This window comes from Ailuropoda melanoleuca, chromosome 15 (assembly GCF_002007445.2).
Source record: "Ailuropoda melanoleuca isolate Jingjing chromosome 15, ASM200744v2, whole genome shotgun sequence".
Lineage (NCBI taxonomy): Eukaryota > Metazoa > Chordata > Mammalia > Carnivora > Ursidae > Ailuropoda > Ailuropoda melanoleuca.
In genome coordinates, this window is record NC_048232.1 from 22,130,346 (window position 1) to 22,151,802 (window position 21,457).

Sequence of the window (21,457 nt, forward strand, 5' to 3'; positions counted from 1 at the left end):
CAGTCAAAACTAGAGGCTCTGACGGCCAGGGTCACCGAGGCAGAGGAACGCGTTAGCGAATTGGAGGATGGGTTAGTAGAAGAAAAAACGAAAATAGAAGCTGGTCTTAAAAAAATCCACGCCCACGAATGTAGATTACGGGAGATTACTGACTCTATGAAACGATCCAATGTCAGAATCATCGGCATCCCTGAAGGGGTGGAGAAAAACAGAGGTCTAGAAGAGATATTTGAACAAATTGTAGCTGAAAACTTCCCTAATCTAGCAAGGGAAACAAGCATTCGTGTCCAAGAGGCAGAGAGGACCCCATCCAAGCTCAACCAGGACAAACCTACGCCACGGCATGTCATAGTGCAATTCGCAAATATTAGATCCAAGGATACAGTATTGAAAGCGGCCAGGGCAAAGAAATTTCTCACGTACCAAGGCAAAGGTATCAGGATTACGTCAGACCTGTCTACAGAGACCTGGAATGAGAGAAAGGCTTGGGGGGGCATTTTTAAAGCTCTTTCAGAGAAAAACATGCAGCCAAGGATCCTTTATCCAGCAAAGCTGTCATTCAGAATTGATGGAGAAATAAAGACGTTCCAAAATCGCCAATCATTAACCAATTTCGTAACCACGAAACCAGCCCTACAGGAGATATTAAGGGGGGCTCTATAAAGGTAAAAAGGCCCCAAGAGTGATACAGAGCAGCAAGTCACAACCGATACAAAGACTTTAAAGAGAAATGGCATCATTAAAATCATATCTGTCAATAATCTCTATCAATCTAAATGGCTTAAACTCTCCCATAAAACGCCACAGGGTTGCAGATTGGATAAAAAGACATGACCCATCCATTTGCTGTCTACAAGAGACTCATTTTGAACCCAAAGATGCATTCAGACTTAGAGTAAGGGGATGGAGTACCATCTTCCACGCAAATGGACCTCAAAAGAAAGCTGGAGTAGCAATTCTCATATCAGATAGACTGGATTTTAAACTAGAGGCCATAGAGAGAGATACAGAAGGGCACTATATTATTCTTAAAGGAAGTATTCAACAAGTGGATATGACAATTATTAATATATATGCCCCCAACAGGGGAGCAGCAAGATACACAAGCCAACTCTTAACCAAAATAAAGAGACATATAGATAAGAACACAGTAATAGTAGGGGACCTCAACACCCCACTATCAGAAATAGACAGAACACCCTGGCAAAAACTAAGCAAAGAATCAAAGGCTTTGAATGCCATACTCGACGAGTTGGACCTCATAGATATATATAGAACACTACACCCCAGAACCAAAGAATACTCATTCTATTCAAATGCCCATGGAACATTCTCAAGAATAGATCATGCTCTGGGACACAAAACAGGTCTCAGCCAATACCAAAAGATTGAAATTATCCCCTGCATATTCTCAGACCACAACGCTCTGAAATTGGAACTCAACCACAAGGAAAAACCTGGAAGAAACTCAAACACTTGGAGGCTAAGAACCATCCTGCTCAAGAATGACTCGATAAACCAGGAAATCAAAAAACAAATTAAACAATTTATGGAGACCAACGAGAATGAATACACAACGGTCCAAAACCTATGGGATACTGCAAAGGCAGTCCTAAGGGGGAAATACATAGCCATCCAAGCCTCACTCAAAAGAATAGAAAAATCTAAAATGCAGTTTCTATATTCTCACCTCAAGAAACTGGAACAGCAACAGAGGGACAGGCCTAACCCACTGACAAGGAAGGAGTTGACCAAGATTAGAGCAGAAATCAATGAATTAGAGACCAGAACCACAGTAGAGCAGATCAACAGGACTAGAAGCTGGTTCTTTGAGAGAATCCATAAAATTGATAGACCACTGGCAAAACTTGTCCAAAAACAAAGAGAAAGGACTGAGATTATTAAAATTATGACTGAAAAGGGAGAGGTCACGACCAGCACCATTGAAATTGCAAGGATTATTAGAAACTTTTATCAACAGCTATATGCCAAAAAACTAAACAATCTGGAAGAGATGGAGGCCTTCCTGGAAACCTATAAACTACCAAGACTGAAACAGGAAGAAATAGATTTCTTAAATAGGCCAATTAACTATGAAGAAATTGAGTCAGTGATAAACAACCTTCCAAATAATAAAACTCCAGGCCCAGACGGTTTTCCTGGGGAATTCTACCAAACATTCAAAGAAGAAATAATACCTATTCTCCTAAAGCTATTTCAAAAAATAGAAACAGAAGGAAAGCTACCAAACTCATTCTATGAGGCTAATATTACCTTGATCCCCAAACCAGGCAAAGACCCCCTCAAAAAGGAGAATTACAGACCGATTTCTCTAATGAATATGGATGCCAAAATCCTCAACAAGATCCTTGCTAATAGAATCCAACAGTACATTAAAAGGATTATCCATCATGACCAAGTGGGATTCATACCTGGGATGCAAGCATGGTTCAACACTCGCAAATCAATCAATGTGATACATCATATCAACAAGAAAAGACTCAAGAACCATATGATCCTCTCAATTGATGCAGAAAAAGCATTTGACAAAATACAGCATCCTTTCCTGATTAAAACCCTTCAGAGTGTAGGAATAGAGGGTACATTTCTCAATCTCATAAAAGCCATCTATGAAAAGCCTACTGCAAGCATTATTCTCAATGGGGAAAAGCTGGAAGCCTTTCCCTTAAGATCAGGAACACGACAAGGATGCCCACTCTCGCCACTATTATTCAACATAGTACTAGAAGTCCTTGCAACAGCAATCAGAAGACAAAAAGGGATCAAAGGTATCCAAATCGGCAAAGAAGAAGTCAAACTGTCTCTCTTTGCAGATGACATGATACTCTATATGGAAAACCCAAAGGAATCCACTCCCAAACTATTAGAAGTTATAGAACAATTCAGTAAGGTGGCAGGATACAAAATCAATGCCCAGAAATCAGTTGCATTTCTATACACGAATAACGAGACTGAAGAAAGAGAAATTAGGGAATCCATCCCATTTACAATAACACCAAAAACCATGCGTTACCTTGGAATTAACTTAACCAGAGACGTAAAGGACCTATATGCTAGAAACTATAGATCACTTTTGAAAGATATTGAGGAAGACATAAAAAGATGGAAAAATATTCCATGCTCATGGATTGGAAGAATTAACATAGTTAAAATGTCCATACTACCCAGAGCAATCTACACTTTCAATGCTATCCCGATCAAAATACCGAGGACATTTTTCAAAGAACTGGAACAAATAGTCCTTAAATTTGTATGGAACCAGAAAAGGCCCCGAATCTCCAAGGAACTGTTGAAAAGGAAAAACAAAGCTGGGGGCATCACAATGCCGGATTTCGAGCTGTACTACAAAGCTGTGATCACAAAGACAGCATGGTACTGGCACAAAAACAGACACATCGACCAATGGAACAGAATAGAGAACCCAGAAATGGACCCTCGGCTCTTTGGGCAACTAATCTTTGATAAAGCAGGAAAAAACATCCGGTGGAAAAAAGACAGTCTCTTCAATAAATGGTGCTGGGAAAATTGGACAGCTACATGCAAAAGAATGAAACTTGACCACTCTCTCACACCATACACAAAAATAAACTCCAAATGGATGAAAGACCTCAATGTGAGACAGGAATCCATCAAAATTCTAGAGGAGAACATAGGCAACAACTTCTATGACATCGGCCAGAGCAACCTTTTTCACGACACATCTCCAAAGGCAAGAGAAATAAAAGATAAAATGAACTTATGGGACTTTATCAGGATAAAGAGCTTCTGCACAGCCAAGGAAACAGTCAAAAAAACTAAGAGACAGCCCACGGAATGGGAGAATATATTTGCAAAGGACACCACAGATAAAGGACTGGTATCCAAGATCTACAAAGAACTTCTCAAACTCAATACACGAGAAACAAATAAACAAATCATAAAATGGGCAGAAGATATGAACAGACACTTTTCCAATGAAGACATACAAATGGCTAACAGACACATGAAAAAATGTTCAAAATCATTAGCCATCAGGGAAATTCAAATCAAAACCACACTGAGATACCACCTTACGCCAGTTAGAATGGCAAAGATAGACAAGGCAAGAAACAACAATTGTTGGAGAGGATGTGGAGAAAGGGGATCCCTCCTACATTGTTGGTGGGAATGCAAGTTGGTACAGCCACTCTGGAAAACAGTGTGGAGGTCCCTTAAAAAGTTAAAAATTGAACTACCCTATGACCCAGCCATTGCACTACTGGGTGTTTACCCCAAAGATACAGACGTAGTAAAGAGAAGGGCCATATGCACCCCAATGTTCATAGCTGCATTGTCCACAATAGCCAAATCATGGAAGGAGCCGAGATGCCCTTCAACAGATGACTGGATTAAGAAGCTGTGGTCCATATATACAATGGAATATTACTCAGCTATCAGAAAGAACGAATTCTCAACATTTGCTGCAACATGGACGGCACTGGAGGAGATAATGCTAAGTGAAATAAGTCAAGCAGAGAAAGACAATTATCATATGATTTCTCTCATCTATGGAACATAAGAACTAGGAGGATCGGTAGGGGAAGAAAGGGATAAAGAAAAGGGGGGTAATCAGAGGGGGGAATGAAACATGAGAGACTATGGACTGTGAGAGGCAAACTGAGGACTTCAGAGGGGAGGGGGTGGGGGAAGGGGATAGCCTGGTGATGGGTAGTAGGGAGGGCACGTATTGCATGGTGCACTGGGTGTTATACGCAACTAATGAAGCATCAACNTTTACATCGGAATCTGGGGATGTACTGTATGGTGATTAACACAATATAATAAAATAAAATAAAATAAAAAATAAATAAATAAATAAAATAAAATAAAATAAAATAAAAAAAAAAAANAAAACCAGTCAAAGATATTATAAGAAAAGAAAACATAGACCAGTATCCCTCATGAAAATATATGTAACAAATCTTACCAAAATATTAGCAATTGAATCCAGCAATATATAAAAAGGGTAATATATTGTCCTGGTTTTTATTCCAGGTATGTAAGATTGTTTTAATATGAGAAAAAAAAAGAGTCAATGTATTTAAGCCTATTAATGGAATAAAGGGGAAAAAATCCTATCATTTCAATAAATACAGAAAAAAAAGCGACAAAATTCAGTGCTGATGATAAAAACATTCAGCACTCTAGTAGAACACTTCCTTAACCCGATAAAGGATGTCTGAAAACCAGCAGAAAACATAGCTAATGGTGAGACACTATACACATTCCCCATAAAATCAGAAACAAGAGCAAGGAAGGCTGCTCTCACTTCTGTTGAATATTGTACTGAAGATCCTAGCCAGTGCAATAAGGCTTGAAAAAGAAAGAAAAGGCATACCCCTAGGGAAGTAAAATGGGCTTTACTCACAAATGACATGATTGTGTATATATAGAATCAAAAAGACTACAAAAATTGCTACCAGAAAGAAGTAAATTAAAGCAAGAGCATCAGAATCAAGTCAATTTATACACACACAAAAATGTTAGTATATACACTATAAATCAATGCAGTTGATCTAGCCACACAATGCAATACTACGCTGCATTAGCATAAAGGAACTACTAAAACACTCAACAGTACACTGGGTCTCAAAAACGATATACTGAAGGGAGGAAGCCACACCCGAAAGATTACATATTGTGTCATTTCATGTATATGTCCATGGAGAATAAGAGGAACTAATCTTTAGGGACAGAAAACAGATCGGTGGTTTGCTGGGGCCGGGGCTTGGGGAGATGGGTTGCAAAGGAGCATGAATGCGTTTTCTAGGGTGATGAAAAAAAGTGTTGTCTATCTTCTTAGCGGTGGTTACATTGATGTATACATTTGTCAAAATTCCCTGACGTGTACACTTGTAATGGGTATATTTTATTGTTTGTAAACTGTAATAGAGGGGTTTTAAGTTAATTGACGTGTAGGTATCATTTCTAAACAAAAATACATGTAATGATATGAACTGCTAATGACTAATTTATTTGAAGCATTTAGAGAGCCGTGTGGACCTACATCTTGCCTTCAGCTTGGCACTTCCCACACTGCTGGGATGAACAGGGGCATCCTGTGTCCTGGGGCCAGTGGCTGGAACACCAGGCAGGAGGGTGGGGGACTAGAGGAAAATAGGAGGAGAATCTGGGCACATGCTTATTCCTTCACGATTAACTCATCATTGCCTGGGTGCCAGCTCCGTGCTATGGAAAATTCCCTCTCTATTCCCCCTAGCCGGCTCCGGTGAGCCCCTCTTTCTGGAAGGGGGATCATATAACCTGGAACTCCAGGCAAACCTCCTCTTCAAGTGGAATAATTTGAATGCAATCTGCCATGTTACCAGTTCAATAACTTGAGTATTACGTACAGTTGTGTTCTTCTGCTGTGTCTGTAGGCTTCTGAGTAATGTTCAGTTGAAATTCATGTGTACAGCCAATATGTGTTTGGTGCCTACTGTGTGCCAGAAACTGGGCTTGTGGCTGGGAATAAAACAGACATGTCCCTACCTTGTTAGAGGACCAACTTGGGGTGCTTCAAAAATTACTGGGTTGAATTCAAAACACTCGATTTTCACCCTGATTCTGCCCTTAATTACTGAGGGACCCTGCACAACTTACGTAACCTCTCAGGGCTTTACTTTTCCCATCTTCCAAATTTTGATTTTAAGAATCTTAAATATTCCAGTAACAATGTCCAGCGTGATAGTTAATACCCACTGCTAATGGGACCATAACTTTTTTGGAGCTTGTCTGTGAGATTTGGCGGGAGGGTTCGGGACAGAAGGCTGTGTACAGAGCTCGTGGCATGGTGACATCATCTCTCCATCCGAGAGTCTTTTCTTTGGCATAATGCTCAGCCTTGGTGGCATATCAGAATCATCTGAGAAGTTGAAAGAATGCCCCATGCCCATGCTGCCCAGTAGACCAGTTAAATCAGAATCTCTACGGGGGATAGGACCCAGGTGTTCATCACTTTTCAACACGCTTAATCATCTACTTATTTATCCCTTGCATGTCTGTGACCCCTCATCCCCTCACCCCTTCGAAGGAAATAGCTCCGTGGGATTTGACACGTGGCATTGAATTTAAGTGTGCCATTTTGGTAGCAGGCCGTGTTGCTGTGTCTTCAACAACCAGTACTGTCATGAGAGCTGAGCCCAAGGCATATCTGAGCCTCTGGGTCAGCCCATATATCTACCACCTCGGAAGGAATTTCAGATTCTCCTTTGTTCATTATTATCAGCATTACTGCCTAATTCATGCATTTATCAGTATTTATCCAGTACCTGCTGTGAGTGGCCCTGTGTCCTGGAGACTCGGTGGAGAGCAAAAATTACAACATGGAGGGAATTGCAGGTGCAAAGTCCCTGTGGCAGAAAGGAGCTGAAAGGTTTGTGTGGTTAGAGCAGGGAGTGCCAGCTGCCTGTAGTGTGAGGAGACTGGTGATAGGGGAAAGGGCCAGACTTCCCTGTGCCTCGTGGGCAGAGCTGGAGCAGCAGAGAGCAAGGGAGGGACTCACCACCCTCCATGCATGGTGACCTTCAGCAATATACTGGCTGTTTTTAAGACCACAATAAACTGACATTATTAGCAAAAGCAATGAGGGCATAATTATGAGTCATTCAGAGGAAGTAACCCAAGGGTGGGCACATTTTATTTGGTTCCCTCCCAGACAAAACTGCAGGCCCCACCCCCGCGGCCAGGTTTGTGCCAGACGCTGTGATAAACACTTTATTCCCCCACTGACTCTCCATTACCAGCCTATGAGATATGAACGATGATTGCCCCTTCCAATGGATAGACACAGAGAGATTAATAAGTTGCCCACAGTCACTTGGTTACTAAGACGTAAAACTAGAAACTGAATGCAGGCAATCTCTTTCTGGATGGCCGGTTAATCAGTAGAGCTGGTGCTGGGACAGGATGGGGCTCTGCTTGTTGCTCGTGTTGAAATGTCTTATCTTTATTCAGCAAAACTGGACAAAATGATGAAGTGCTGAACTGAGGGTAACATGGTCAGATGGCATTTGCACACATAATGGACAGCTGATGAAGATGTCCCTCCCAGGATGCTATATACAGTAGTTGTCCTCCAGTCCGTGAAACCAGAACACAAAAATAAACGAACCAATAGCAGCTAATGGCAATTTCAGGGAAGCTTTAGGTAGGATATAATAGGTATGATGTAACTACGGTCTTTGAGGCTGACTGAATACATTCACTTGATGGATATGCTGTCAGAAAACTGTCCTGCCCCAGAGCAATCCTTAATACTGGACTTGGAAACAGGACTCAAGTTATGACTAAATTCTTATGAAACCAGATGCAAACTGCACATCGTATACTCTCTGGGGTAAGAAACAAGAGTGCTCTGGAAACTATATGGAAAATTCTATGGATATTGTGGTATGATGCATGCTGGCAGCCTACATAAAATTCAGGGGAAAATAGTAAATTGCCAAGAGGCTTGAGCTCATCTGGAAGCACTATCCATGCAACCACCAACGTCAAGTACTAGGCCTTAGCGGTCCGCGATTGCATGAGGTTTGGTACGTGGACCCGTATAAACAAGAGGGACACAGATTCTCTTTTAACTGATACACTTAAATAGTCCAGAGCCAAATCTACATTCGTCGAGTACCTATCCTATATCAAGCAGTACCTCCTTCAATCCTCAAACTAGCTCTGCTACGGGAAGTGAGTCCTCATCCTTAAAGATAAGGAAGTGGAGACCAAGTCAGTCTAAGTAACATGCCAAAGTCTCATAGTAGCCAGGATTTGGGATTTGATCCAAGGTGAACCCACAAAAGGCCCTGAAGAGCCCAAAGCAATCTTGAGAAAGAGCAAGGCAAGAGGCATCACACTCCCTTGATTTCAAAGTATAGTGCAAAGCTATAATAATCCACATAGGATGGTATTGGGATAAATACAAACACACAGATCAATGGAACAGAATACAGAGCCCAGAAAAATGGTCCCACACAGATATGGTCAATGAATTTATGATAAAGGAGCCAAGAATATACAATGAGCAAAGAACAATCTCTTTGATAAACGGTGCTGGGAAGACTAGACAGCCTCATGCAAAAGAATGACACTGGACCACCGTCTTCCACCAAACACAAAAATTAACTCTAAAATGGATTTAAGACTGGAACGTAGGGGTGCCTGGGTGACACAGCGGTTAAGCGTCTGCCTTCGGCTCAGGGCGTGATCCCGGCGTTATGGGATCAAGCTCCACATCAGGCTCTTCCGCTATGAGCCTGCTTCTTCCTCTCCCACTCCCCCTGCTTGTGTTCCCTCTCTTGCTGGCTGTCTCTATCTCTATCGAATAAATAAATAAAATCTTAAAAAAAAAAAGACTGGAACATAAGACCTGAAACTATGAAATTCCTAGAAAAAAAACATAGGTGGTAAGTTCCTTGACATAGGTCTCGGCAATGAATTTTTGAAACACGCCAAAGGTAAAAGCAACAAAAGAAAAAACAAACGGGACTACATCAAAGTAAACAGCTTCTGCACAGCAAGGAGACCATCAATAAAATGAAAAGGCAGCCTACTGAATGGGATGAAATATTTGCAAATCATGTATTTGATAAGAGGTTAGTATCTAGAGTATGTATAACTCAATACCAAAAGACCCAAACAATCCGATTTTTAAAAATGGGCAGATCTGAGTAGATATTTTCCCAAAGAAGACACAGATGACCAACAGGTACATGAAAAGATACTCAACTCTATTATAATCATCTGGGAAATGCAAATGAAAACAACAATGAGATATCACCGCACACCTGTCAGAATGGCTAGTATCAAAAAGACAAGAAATAGGGGCGCCTGGGTGGCACAGCGGTTAAGCGTCTGCCTTCGGCTCAGGGCGTGATCCCAGCGTTCCGGGATCGAGCCCCACGTCAGGCTCCTCTGCTGGGAGCCTGCTTCTTCCTCTCCCACTCCCCCTGCTTGTGTTCCCTCTCTCACTGACTGTCTCTATCTCTGTCAAATAAATCAATAAAATCTTTAAAAAAAAAAAAAAGACAAGAAATAAAAAATGTTGGTGAGGATGTGGAGAAAAAGGAACCCTCATACATTGTTGGTGGGGAAGTAAATTGGTGTAGCCACTGTGGAAAACAATATGGAGGTTTCTCAAAATAAAAATGGAATTACCATATAGCCCAGCAATTCCACTTTTGGGTACTTATTTAAAGAAAGCAAAGACAGTAACTCAAAAAGATATATGCACTCCAGTGTTCACTGCTGCACTATTTACAATAGCCAAAATATGGAAACAAAAGTCCATCAATGGGTGAATGGTCAATAATATTGTCAAAATAGTGTATGGTGACTACACTTACTGCATTGAGCATTGAGTGTATAGAATTGTTGAATCACTGCGTTGCACACCTGAAACTAAGATAACATTGTATATCGACTTTACTTCAATAATAAAAATTAAAAAATAAAAATATGAGGTGTATATATATACCATGGACTATTATTCAGCCATAAAAAAGAGTGAAATCTTACCATTTGTGACAATATGGACAGGCCTTGAGGACATAACTTAAGTGAAATGAGTCAGAGAAAGACAAATACTGTGCAACTTTCTCTTATGGGTGGGAAGAAAAAAAAACCCAAAAAACTCATACATACAGAGAACAGATGGGTGGTTGCCGGAGGAAGAGATGTGAGAAACGGGTGAAGGGGGTCAAAGGTTTAAAAAAAAAAAAAAAAGCCTTTGAGATCTAAAAGACCAAGTAATAAGGGTATTTCGGGCACTGTGATGGAAGGAGGCTTAGAGTAGGTGGGAAGAAATATTTTGGTGCAGGGAGTACCTCTCCCAACGTTATAGATGTTCTTCTCCTGACACCATAAGCCAGATTCCTAAAGGTTCCACTCTTGGGGCTGAAGTCTTGCGCAAAGAAAGAGAAAGTGATGTTCCCAAGGTCACATGGCTTCAAGGAGGGAGGGCGGGCTGGACGACTGCGTTCTGCATTATCACCCGCTCAGTTCTGTTTCAGTTCGGGGCTTGCAGATGATTCCCAGGCACTTCCACAGATCTAGAAAACCATCCAAAAATGAGTGCTTTGCCCCAAAGCTGGTGTTTTCAGCTGCTCCTATAAAAACACGTCAACGAGAGTTTATGCCTGTTGTCCAGGATGCACTGACCAGAGTCTAGAAAGCCTCCTAATTTTTTTGCAGACACAGACGAACGTCTGGTCGTCTGTTGGCAGCCAAACCTCGGATGGGGGTTGAAGTAGCAATATTAAACACGGTCGTCGCTTCCTTCCCTTTCTCGCTGCCACAAATCCTCAGCTGCGGGGCTGTTTCCCCAGACCGTCAGGCAGTCCGTTGAGCCCCGCTGAGGCTGATTTCTTTTGTTCGACAGCTGCAGAACCAGGAGCTGCTGAAGGCAATGATGAAGAAGGCTGAGCTGGAGATCAACGGCAAAGTGATTGAAACAATGAAGAGGCTGGAGGACCCCGTGCAGCGACAGCGTGTCCTGGTGGAACAGGAGAGACAGAAGTACCTGCGCGAAGAGGAGAGGATCGTGAAGAAGCTGTGGTGAGTGCCCAGCACCTGTTGCGTGTTCCTCTGTGTGACCCAGAAAGGGCCCTGTCCTTGCCGAGACACGAGGCCCCTCCTCGGTGCTGCTCTCTCCTGCTCTCTCTCCTGAGCCCCTACTGGGTACACGCTGGAGTTCTGCCCCTTCTGGGCATCCGTGGACCCGTAGCGCCCCTCCATCCAGCCCCAGAAAGTTCACCTGCGCTTGTCTCTTTAAAAACCGGGACACCACACTCCTATGTAGGGCTCGGCAGCACATCCAATTAAAGGAAGCGAATGGCAGGACCCAGTGATACATGGGAAGTCTGCCTTTAATCTCAGTAAATGAAAACTAATAGCCAAAATAACAGTGTTAAAATTATCTTCCTATTATTTGACTGTAGTTAAAAGTGCAGAAGAAGAATGTAATGTGTAAAGTATGTCTGATCCAGGAATGAAAGATATGTCCTTGGATATTATCAATCTTCTGTGAGGTTCTTACTGAAAGCACCTATCAATTCCCACTATTGAAATGAGCAGTTTTATTACTCCCCAGTCAGTAGGGCAGGCCCATCTTTTATGGTAATATATGTTTTGTTATGCAATGAAGATTTATCATAGAATGATTTCACCTTCTAGTATCATGAATAGTCATTTTTCTGGGTTCTCCTACTGCCGGTAATTCGCTTCTTAAATCTCCCCAGTTGGGACTACAAAGAAACAACTTTCCCATTCTTCTCATGAGCAGAAGGTCCAGAAGTCTCCATGATGGAAAGTGTTACTTTCTATCCCCTATTTGATACCTGAGCTTGTATCACTTCAGATGCCAACCCAGCATGTCACATTAAAAATAGAACGTCCCTCTCAGTAGCAGTCCAGAGGGGAAAAGAAAATTAGAGTTCTTATTTTCCTAAAAAAATGGAATTTGACCACTGTTCACCAACCTCTCAAAATCGCTTCCAAAATTTTATGTAGTTCATGCATGTGTAGACAGTTGATCACCCACCATGAGGCGATAAGGCTATTGTTCGTCGGAAATGTTTTTGTGACAGCCCAGTTGTCTAAATCTAGGTGTTCAGAGGTTTCTTGAAAGCTTCTTTAAAAATACATACCCTTTTAAGACTATTTCATCAATTTTCCAATTAATTTACAAAAAAGGAAATTTTCTTCTTTTAAAGATTGTGTTTCTTGAGGAGCTGAGGTAAGTCTTGCTTCTGGCCTAGAAAAAGCATCTTTAGTCTCTATACCAGCCAGGACTAGTAGCCCACCCCAGAGTGAGGTAGGAAGGGGAATGGGGGACGTATGGTGCGGAGGCCACACATGGGTAAGATGTGCACAGGGCAGAGGAGGGATCTAATCTGGGGAAGCCGAACATACGAGAATGTGTACGGCACAAAGCAGGTGACTGACAGGTGCCAGGTGAACCTAGACAAAGGAGAGATTCCTCTGGGCCCCCAGGATCAAGAGGACTTAACCTGAAATAAGTTATTTTCATGTGCCCCCAGGCCCAGGGCAGTGCCATTTTTATAGTGGGGTTTCAAATGGTTTGTTAAACTGAACCAAGATGGCCTGGAGGATAGGTGGGGTTCCGTCAGTGCGGGCTGGTGGCGGTGGGGGGGGCTCCCGGGCAGAGGAGCCTGTGAAGCAGCAGGTCTCAGGAGAAGGAAGGCGCAAGGTGTCCTTGGAGAATTGCGGGTCTCCCACTGTGGCAGGAGAGTGGGTGCAAGATGCTAGATCATGTCTCATATCTGGGTAACGCCATTCCCGCTTGCTTGGTGACTGCCCATATCTGAGACCACACTCAGCCTGGCATGCCTGCTTGACGTCTGTGGGGCCTGTGTTGACCGAGATTGGAAGATCACGTGACAGAAACCAGGATCCCGGGCTTTTCATGAAAGCTCATAGGTCCAAGCCCAGATTCAGAACTTGTCTGGATGGAGCCGGAGAATGTGCATTTTACAGAGCTACAGGGGACATCCTGAAGTGTCTTCACATTTGACAGTTTTTTTAATCAAGGACGTAGTGAAGTCAGAGCTGTGTTTCAGAAAGGTCCCTCTGGTGATCACGTGCGGGGCTGATGGAGGGGGAAGCATCGCTGTCGGGGAAGCCATATTGGAAGCATAGTAACAGTTCAGTCAAAAATCAGTAAGGCCTGAATCAAGGAGTAGAAATAGGAATGGGAAGAAAAATCAAATGCAATGGACTGATTAGAGGCATCAGAGTAGCGATGGAGAGCGGATTACAAAAGACAGCCGGAAAGTTCAACTCTGGAACATTAAGAAAACAATGATCTCCTCTCCCTCCCTTCCCTTCCCCTGCTCTTCTCCTTACACACACACAGGAAAATACGTTCCCTTGGGTGTCATATTAGGATAAGTTACTGGTGAGCCATTCAGATGGCAGAGAAATGAAATTTGGGTCTAGAACTGTGGAGAGAAATTGAATCAAGATCATTCCTCTTTAGTGGGTTTCCATTTGGAAATAATAATTGGGCTTCTACTAATAGATGAAAAATATTTGGACAAATTGATGCTTCTTTTTAACTAAGGTAGAAGGGAAAGCAGCTAACACAAATAGAGCAGATTTACATAATAGACCACAGCATCTGTGAACATCTGGCATTCCTTTGAGCAGAGTTCACATCTCAAGTCATATTGATTATGTAATATTGAAAATTCGTCTTCAGCGTTCATTTTAGCTCGCTGATCTCTGTTACACTGTGAATGAACAAATTTATCCGACTGCTTTCTAAAAGATATCATAAGCGAATGAAGAGAAGTGACATTGTTGTGTACAATCATATCAATACACTTTTGTGTATGTTCCTTGATCAACAAAGGCAAAGCTGTGACATTTAAGGGTCTCCTGTATGCAGACTTCTGAAATCCAAGAGGCACACTGTGTAGGAGAGATTAAAATAGAATTTTAGGCAGGCTGACTTGGGGTCAGATGATAGCTCCTAGGAGTATTAATTGCAGCCTGGCAGGCTTGTGGGCTGTTAACGGAACCGTGATAACATTTGGATCTTAACTCTTCCCTCAAAGCTTGGAAGGACTGGACAGTGTGTCCTGTCTGCACACTAAAATGTTTCAGTTTGGTGATGAAATGGAAAATAACTTTTCCACACATAGGTGCCGTATTTAGAGTGCTTTTGAGGGACAGCACATGTTGCCTCCTCAGGGATGTGGTAGCTGTAAGAAGTTTCCCATGGGTGGGTCCACAGAACAGTGGCTACCTTTCCATAGTTCACAGATGAGGACAGGGAGTCGATGAGGCTTTCCCTTTTGGTTTTGAAGTTGTGTCATTTCATCTGAAGGGATCACAGGCAGATTGGGTCTATTTTCCATAACGGAATGAAGGACGTCACCAGAAACCCCATCCCACTTCTCTACAGCAGATGAATTTGGTGCTTGCCCCATGGTCCTTGTGAAACACACCTGGCATCCTGCCTGAATCCCTGCCATGGTGTTTGTGCCATCCGCAACTCCGTCTGCGCACCCACTTAGGGGGAAGGGTCTGGGAAGGCCATCTTTTTGCAGACCCCCTGTGTCCTCTCTCTCTCCCCCGCCTGCTCTAAGCCCTGTACGCAGGCAGGTGGAATGCTGGTCACCTGCTGCCACCTAGTGGTTCTTCCCCTCTCAACATCCTTTTCCTCCACGTTCTTTAACAGAGGTTTTCTGTTGTCAGATTTACAGGCAAATGGAAGTGATACAAACATGTGTTTAGGATGCGGCTATTAACGTGCCCGGGGGACAGGATGTTGTCGGTTTGTTTGGTTCGTTGGTTTGCATTTTGAAGCGAAGATCTTAATTTAGTTCTGTTGGAACTCTATCCCCTGGTACCTTAGGGGATGTGTGTGTATATGTGTCTGTGTGTGCGTGCGTGTGTGTGTGTGTGTGTTTCTCTCACACCCTCTCTCTTACACACACATAAACACCAGAAATCAGATCTGTGATCATTTTTCCTCTGTAGCTTAGAGCGAAAAGTCAGTCCTTATTGATGAGATCGTCAGTGTAAGGTTCTCGATCAGGGGCAAGTTTACTTCCCTCCCCTCCCCTCCTCTCCCTTCCCCCAGGGAGACAGCCTTATTTGTCACAGGCTCAGGGAGGGGGGGTTGCTACTAGCATCTAGTGGTTAGAGGGCAGAGGTGCTGCTGGACACCCTGCAATGTACAGGACAGGCCCCTACAAGAAAGAATTATCCAGGGGTGCCTGGGTGGCACAGCGGTTAAGCGTCTGCCTTCAGCTCAGGGCATGATCCCGGCGTTATGGGATCGAGCCCCACATCAGGCTCGTCCGCTATGAGCCTGCTTCTTCCTCTCCCACTCCCCCTGCTTGTGTTCCCTCTCTCGCTGGCTGTCTCTATCTCTGCCGAACAAAATAAATAAAAAATAAAATAAAAAGTTTAAAAAAAAAAAAAGAATTATCCAGCTCAAAATATCAAGTTCCAAGTTGAGAAGGCTGACTAAACCCATCGGGACCCCTCCTTTTGCCTCGCTATGGTGCACACACTCGATCCCCTTTGTCACATTACAAAGTGCACACACCCCTCCCTTACTTGGCATCAGCATCCCCCCTGAAAATAAAGAATGGGTCCTTTGTCAGCCAGCCACCGTCTTCTCTCTGGCCAACCAGGGCATCCCCATGAACAACTTCCTTGCACCTGCCTTACACCTCAGCAGACTATTTAAGCCAAACCACGCTACTCTTGTGAGCTGCCATCTTAGCGGAAGGCCGGGGGGGCTGGGACGAGCCCTTTGCTGTCCTTTTTGAGGACCTCGGTGTTCACCCCCATCTGCCGGTCTGCTCCTCCCCTCCCCCCCCCCCACAGTGAGCTGGAAGACTTTGTTGAAGACTTGAAGAAGGACTCCACATCAGCCAGCCGAGTGGTCACTCTAAAAGACGTGGAAGACGGGGCTTTCCTCCTGCGACAAGTGGGAGAAGCTGTAGCTACCCTGAAAGGTGAGCCTCCTCCTTGAAGGGAGAAATCCGAAGCCTGTCTCCTGGGGTGTTTAGACATCTGTCCAGGAGAGAAGGATTCGTTCATTCATGCATGTGTGCGTGCGAGTGGTCATCAAGCACCTGCGTGTGCCAGGCGCTGTTCCAGGCACTTGGGCTGCGTCACTGAGCGAAATAGGCAAATACCCCTGTGTTCTTGGGGCTTCTATTTTAGTGGGTGCAGTGGGATCTAGGACTAAGGGATTCTAGTGACAGTTTCTCTCCACTGGGCTCTTTCAGTGTGCCAGGGCACCCGTGCCAAATTCATTACAAATGACCTCAAGGGACAGTTGCCTTTATCCCAAATATAGAGACAGGAAATGAGGCGCAGAGGACCTCCGCCCTTGCCCGAGGCCACCTGGAGCCCAGCTCTGTCTGACAGGCATCTGCCTCCTGAAGACGTGCACGGTGGCCGACGAACCCCCGCGTCCAGCCCTATCCAGTGCGCATGCGGGGTGGGGCTCCCTGTTCTGCTTTTTCTCCTACAACTCACCCTCTGCTCTTGGCTTGCAGGAGAATTTCCAACCCTACAAAACAAGATGCGAGCCATCTTGCGGATAGAGGTGGAGGCCGTGCGGTTTCTGAAGGAGGAGCCCCACAGGCTGGACAGTCTGCTCCAGAGGGTGCGGGGCATGACCGACACCTTGACCATGTTGCGGAGGTAACCGTGCCTCCCCGGGGAGGGGGGGACGTCCCGAAGGGAGGCAGCGACTCCTCCCACCCCAAATACTCTGCAGTATGACCGGAGGTCCCGAGTCTTCAGCTCGGACCGGCTGCGTTTGGCACAGCCTTAGTTAACATTAGTAAACCTAGTAAGACATTAAAAAAAAAAATCATTTGAAGCTGGTTCTTTAAAGGTGAAGAATGGATCATGATATTTTACTAGCCTCCTTCCATCCAGGAGCACAGATGCCTTCAGGTAGAAGCAGAGACGCGCACCAAAGTTCAAGAGAGGGTGTCAGAGGCGAGGCGCTGCCTAACTCGAGGCGGGGGCGGGCAGGTGGGAGGAGAGGTTTAGAACTGGAAGTCACTTTCATGAAGATGACTAGTGGCCGTGGAAGAAAGGGCACAGTAGCATGAGACAGAAAAGGGGGAACAGATCCTTGGGGACCCTCAGGGATCGAAGGAACAGTGTCGGTAAAAGAAACAGAAGGGAGTAGCAGAGCAGAGTCACCAAATGCAATTGTCTTTTTTCAAATCAAAAAAGAGAGAACATTTTAATAAGAACACGAGGCACCGATTAAAGATTATCGGTCAAGTTTGACACCGTCTGACATATAACTACATTGACCCTAACAATAGCCCCCGAGGACGGCATTAGAAGGCGTTCTCATCCTCCTGTCCTCGTCCTCATCGTTATTAGATTCCATAGAAAACTGTCTGAGGCTCAGAAAGGTAAGGTTCCCCACATCATAGCTAGAACATGGCTGGACTGATGACATTCAAGCACAGGTCTGTCTGACCCCAAAACCACGTCCTTTCCACTGCACCATGGGTGGAAATAGACAAATAGCTTCAAATGACCCCAAAAACCAGAGGAAGATGAGGACCAGCCCAGCTGCTAGATTTGAAGTCACTGTTGACCTGCAGAAAGGCTTGGCCGAGTCCAGGTCGGGAGGCTGGGTGACATAAAGCACATGGACAAGGAAATAGAATACACTTGACCCTTGAACAACTCGGGTTTGAACTGCACGGGTCCGCTTGTGTAAGAATTTTTTTCGATGAATACAGGGCAGTACTGTAAATGTGTTTTCTTGTGATTTTCTCAGTATTTTTTCTCTCTTTATTGTAAGAATACAGTGATAACATACAAAATATATGTAAATGAACTGTTTATGATTTAGGTAAGGCTTCTGGTCAACAATAGGCTATTAAGTTTTTTTGAGGGGTCACTGTGTCGGGGGTCAGGACCCCTCACCCTCCACACTGTTCAAAGGTCAGCTGTATGAGCTGCCCTCCCCAGGGCTTCGACAGTAGAAGGAGAAGAGCGTGGAGGGCTCGGGAAGCTTTGGGCGTTGGAACTGAGTATCTCTGAGGGCTGTCCAGCCAGGACTGGGTACAGGAGTTATTGTTAGTGTCATATGTGCCACCGTCATGCAGATAGTGACGGAATGGCGTCTGGCTGGGCATGACGGTGCTAGTGGAAAGGGAGAGACAGACCATCTCTTGAGGGAAGGACTGAGAAAGCAGCTACTAGAGACAGCCAGGAGGCAATCGGAGGGCATTAGGAAGTTGCTATGGAAACTCTCAACCCTGAGCTGCTACTCCGGGTTTTGAAATGTCTTAATTTTGCAACAGCAGCTTGCCTGGCTTGGGGATGACACAGCGTTCAAGGCCATGCCATGAAAATAAAATACAAACTACCCATTTTAAGAGTTAATGCTGCTGTGCCTGGTTTCTCCCAGACGTGTCACCGACGGGCTCTTGAAGGGTGCAGATGCCGCCCAGGCCGCTCAGTATGTGGCCATGGAGAAGGCCACGGCCGCCGAAGTCCTGAAGAGCCAGGAGGAGGCACCCCACGCCTCGGGCCAGCCCCTCCACGCGGCAGGAGTCCCCGGCGATGTGAAGTCGGAAGTGGTGCCCTTGACCGTTCACCACGCACAGAGCTCCTCTGTGGTCGTCCAGCCCTCCCAGCTCTCCGCTGCCCTGCTGAACCCTGCCCAGCACCTGCCTGCCGGGACCGGTCCTCACCCAGCCAGCCCTCCAGCCGCCGCACAGGAGGGGAGCTCCACGCTGTCGCCCGCTCAGGCCCCGCAGTCCCCACAGACACCCATGAACGGTTCCACCATGCAGAGTTTGTTCATCGAGGAAATCCACAGCGTGAGCGCCAAGAACAGGGCGGTGTCTATCGAGGTACGGTCCTATTTCCATTTCTCATAGCCGCATAAGGGAATAACACATGGTCCTTTCCTTGAGGAGTTTATCGTCTGGTTGTAAAGATAATACATATATGTGTACGTGTATCAAAGATAGATTTTTGTCAAATATTTATATGATTATATCAAAGATAGATTTTTTAGCCCTATAAATGGGTTTCAGTGGCCAGATTAAGAGAAAAGTCATCAGATTTCAAGAAGGGTAGGAGGTGAGGCCCTGGTGTGCTGGGAAGTGTTTAACCACGCCCTGATTTGTAGAATTTGCCCATTTCTGTGGTGTGTTTTCTCACCATCACCAATGTCAAGTTACAGCAGGATGTCAGGGAATGTACAATTGGGGAGAACTGTGAGTCAGCTCCCCCCAGCCAGCACGTGCCAGCCCCGGCTTACCACTGGTGAATGCAGGCCTGAAGAGGGTTTGCCAGTGGTCTCGAAAAATCAGTAGACTCTGGGCGAGCGGAGCAGGGTGGTGAGGGCAGGCTGGGACGGAGGCACGCTGGAGCGAAGAGAGCCACGAGTAAACCTGTTTAATGGGAACAAGACCGAGGAGCTGAGGCTGGCAACACAGGCTGAAGCCAGATTTAGAGGAGATTGCCAAGCATCCGAGATGTCTCAGGGTCCTGGGGTGGCCTTCCAAAAAATACTGCTGCTTGGCCCGGCCATAAAAAAAATAGCTTCAGAAAAGCACTCTGAAACAATGTACAGAATGCATTAAGGTGTGTGTCTAGAATTAAGGGAGTGGGATGGGAAGTAATTAGCATAGTCTTGGGATGAAAGGCAGAGGCAGTCAAAATGGAAAGAGAGGGGCGCCTGGGTGGCGCAGTCGTTAAGCGTCTGCCTTCGGCTCAGGGCGTGATCCCAGAGTCGTGGGATCAAGCCCCACATCAGGCTCCTCTGCTAGGAGCCTGCTTCTTCCTCTCCCACTCCCCCTGCTTGTGTTCCCTCTCTCGCTGGCTGTCTCTATCTCTATCAAATAAATAAATAAAATCTTTAATCAAAAAATGGAAAGAGAAAACTAGGTCCTAACATCACAGAACAGAAAACAGGCCATGTTTTTAAAGATTCTTTTTATCAAGAGCTGGTGTCAGTGCCTGAGTTGCAATGCTTCCTCCTTCCTTTGCCCCATGTGTCCTCCACTCCTTAGCCCAGACCCTGGTCCTGACCGTCCTGTCTCTCTCGCACATCCGCAGTGGGTAATTCAGGTCTCAAGAGAAAAATAACCTCTTCAAACTGCCATGGCCACGGTCATGGCAGCCGGGCCTCTGAACCCTACCTGGCTTCTGCCCACCCCCAAGTCAGTGGCTGTGGCCCTGATCCAAGCCAGCCGCTCACAAAATGCATCTCACAGGAGGGGTGAAATGTGATTGCGGGGCAGGGGTGCAGCCTGAAAACACGTTTCCTCCCGAGGAGGAGTGGATCTGCCCCTTCAGACATGTCTGTATGGAAATGATGTCAGTAGGACGACTCGTTCATGTAACAAGTATCTGTTGAGAACCCACTGAGCGTAGTTACCGTTGGTATGCGTGTACTGTAAGTTTCAATTTATAAGTCATCTCTAAAAATGCCCTGATCCGCAGAAAGTCAGGCCTGGGACTTTCTGTCTAACCCGCTGCTGACGAATGAGGGGAGCTTCCTTCACACCCAGTATCTGAGCCCCGCTGTGCTCCGGGTCCGTACAGGCTCCGGGGCAGGCAGTGAACCGAAGGGACAAAGTCCGTGCTTTCAAGGAACGTACGCGCTTATAGGGAGAGACGAGAACCAGTGTACGCCAGGGGATAATAAATGCCAGGGAGGACAGAGGAAGCAGGGAGGAGCTGATAAGGATGGTGATGGTGGAGACTGTTGTTTACATGGAGTGAGTCTTGGGCGAATCCTCATCTCCCTGCGCCCCAGCGTCTCCTGTGTAAAGTGCGCTAATGAAGCGATCTCCTCGGTCTCCTCCCCTTCTTACGTTGTGGGGTTCTAGTAATCCCAGTGCAACTTCTCCTCTGCCCATCTGGAATGATGCCTGTGCCGCCC

The 21,457-nt window shown here is 45.2% G+C and overlaps 1 protein-coding gene across 1 annotated transcript in view; it reads left to right on the plus strand.

The window, feature by feature from the left end:
• Positions 1-21,457, plus strand: part of KIAA1217 (KIAA1217 ortholog) — a 290,928-nt gene that overhangs the window by 252,711 nt on the left and 16,760 nt on the right. Inside the window, exons 8-11 of the mRNA XM_034644365.1 lie at positions 11,379-11,586; positions 16,396-16,526; positions 17,076-17,223; positions 18,968-19,415. Of these exons, the coding sequence (XP_034500256.1) occupies positions 11,379-11,586; positions 16,396-16,526; positions 17,076-17,223; positions 18,968-19,415 (935 nt within the window). The remainder of the gene's footprint in view (positions 1-11,378; positions 11,587-16,395; positions 16,527-17,075; positions 17,224-18,967; positions 19,416-21,457) is intronic.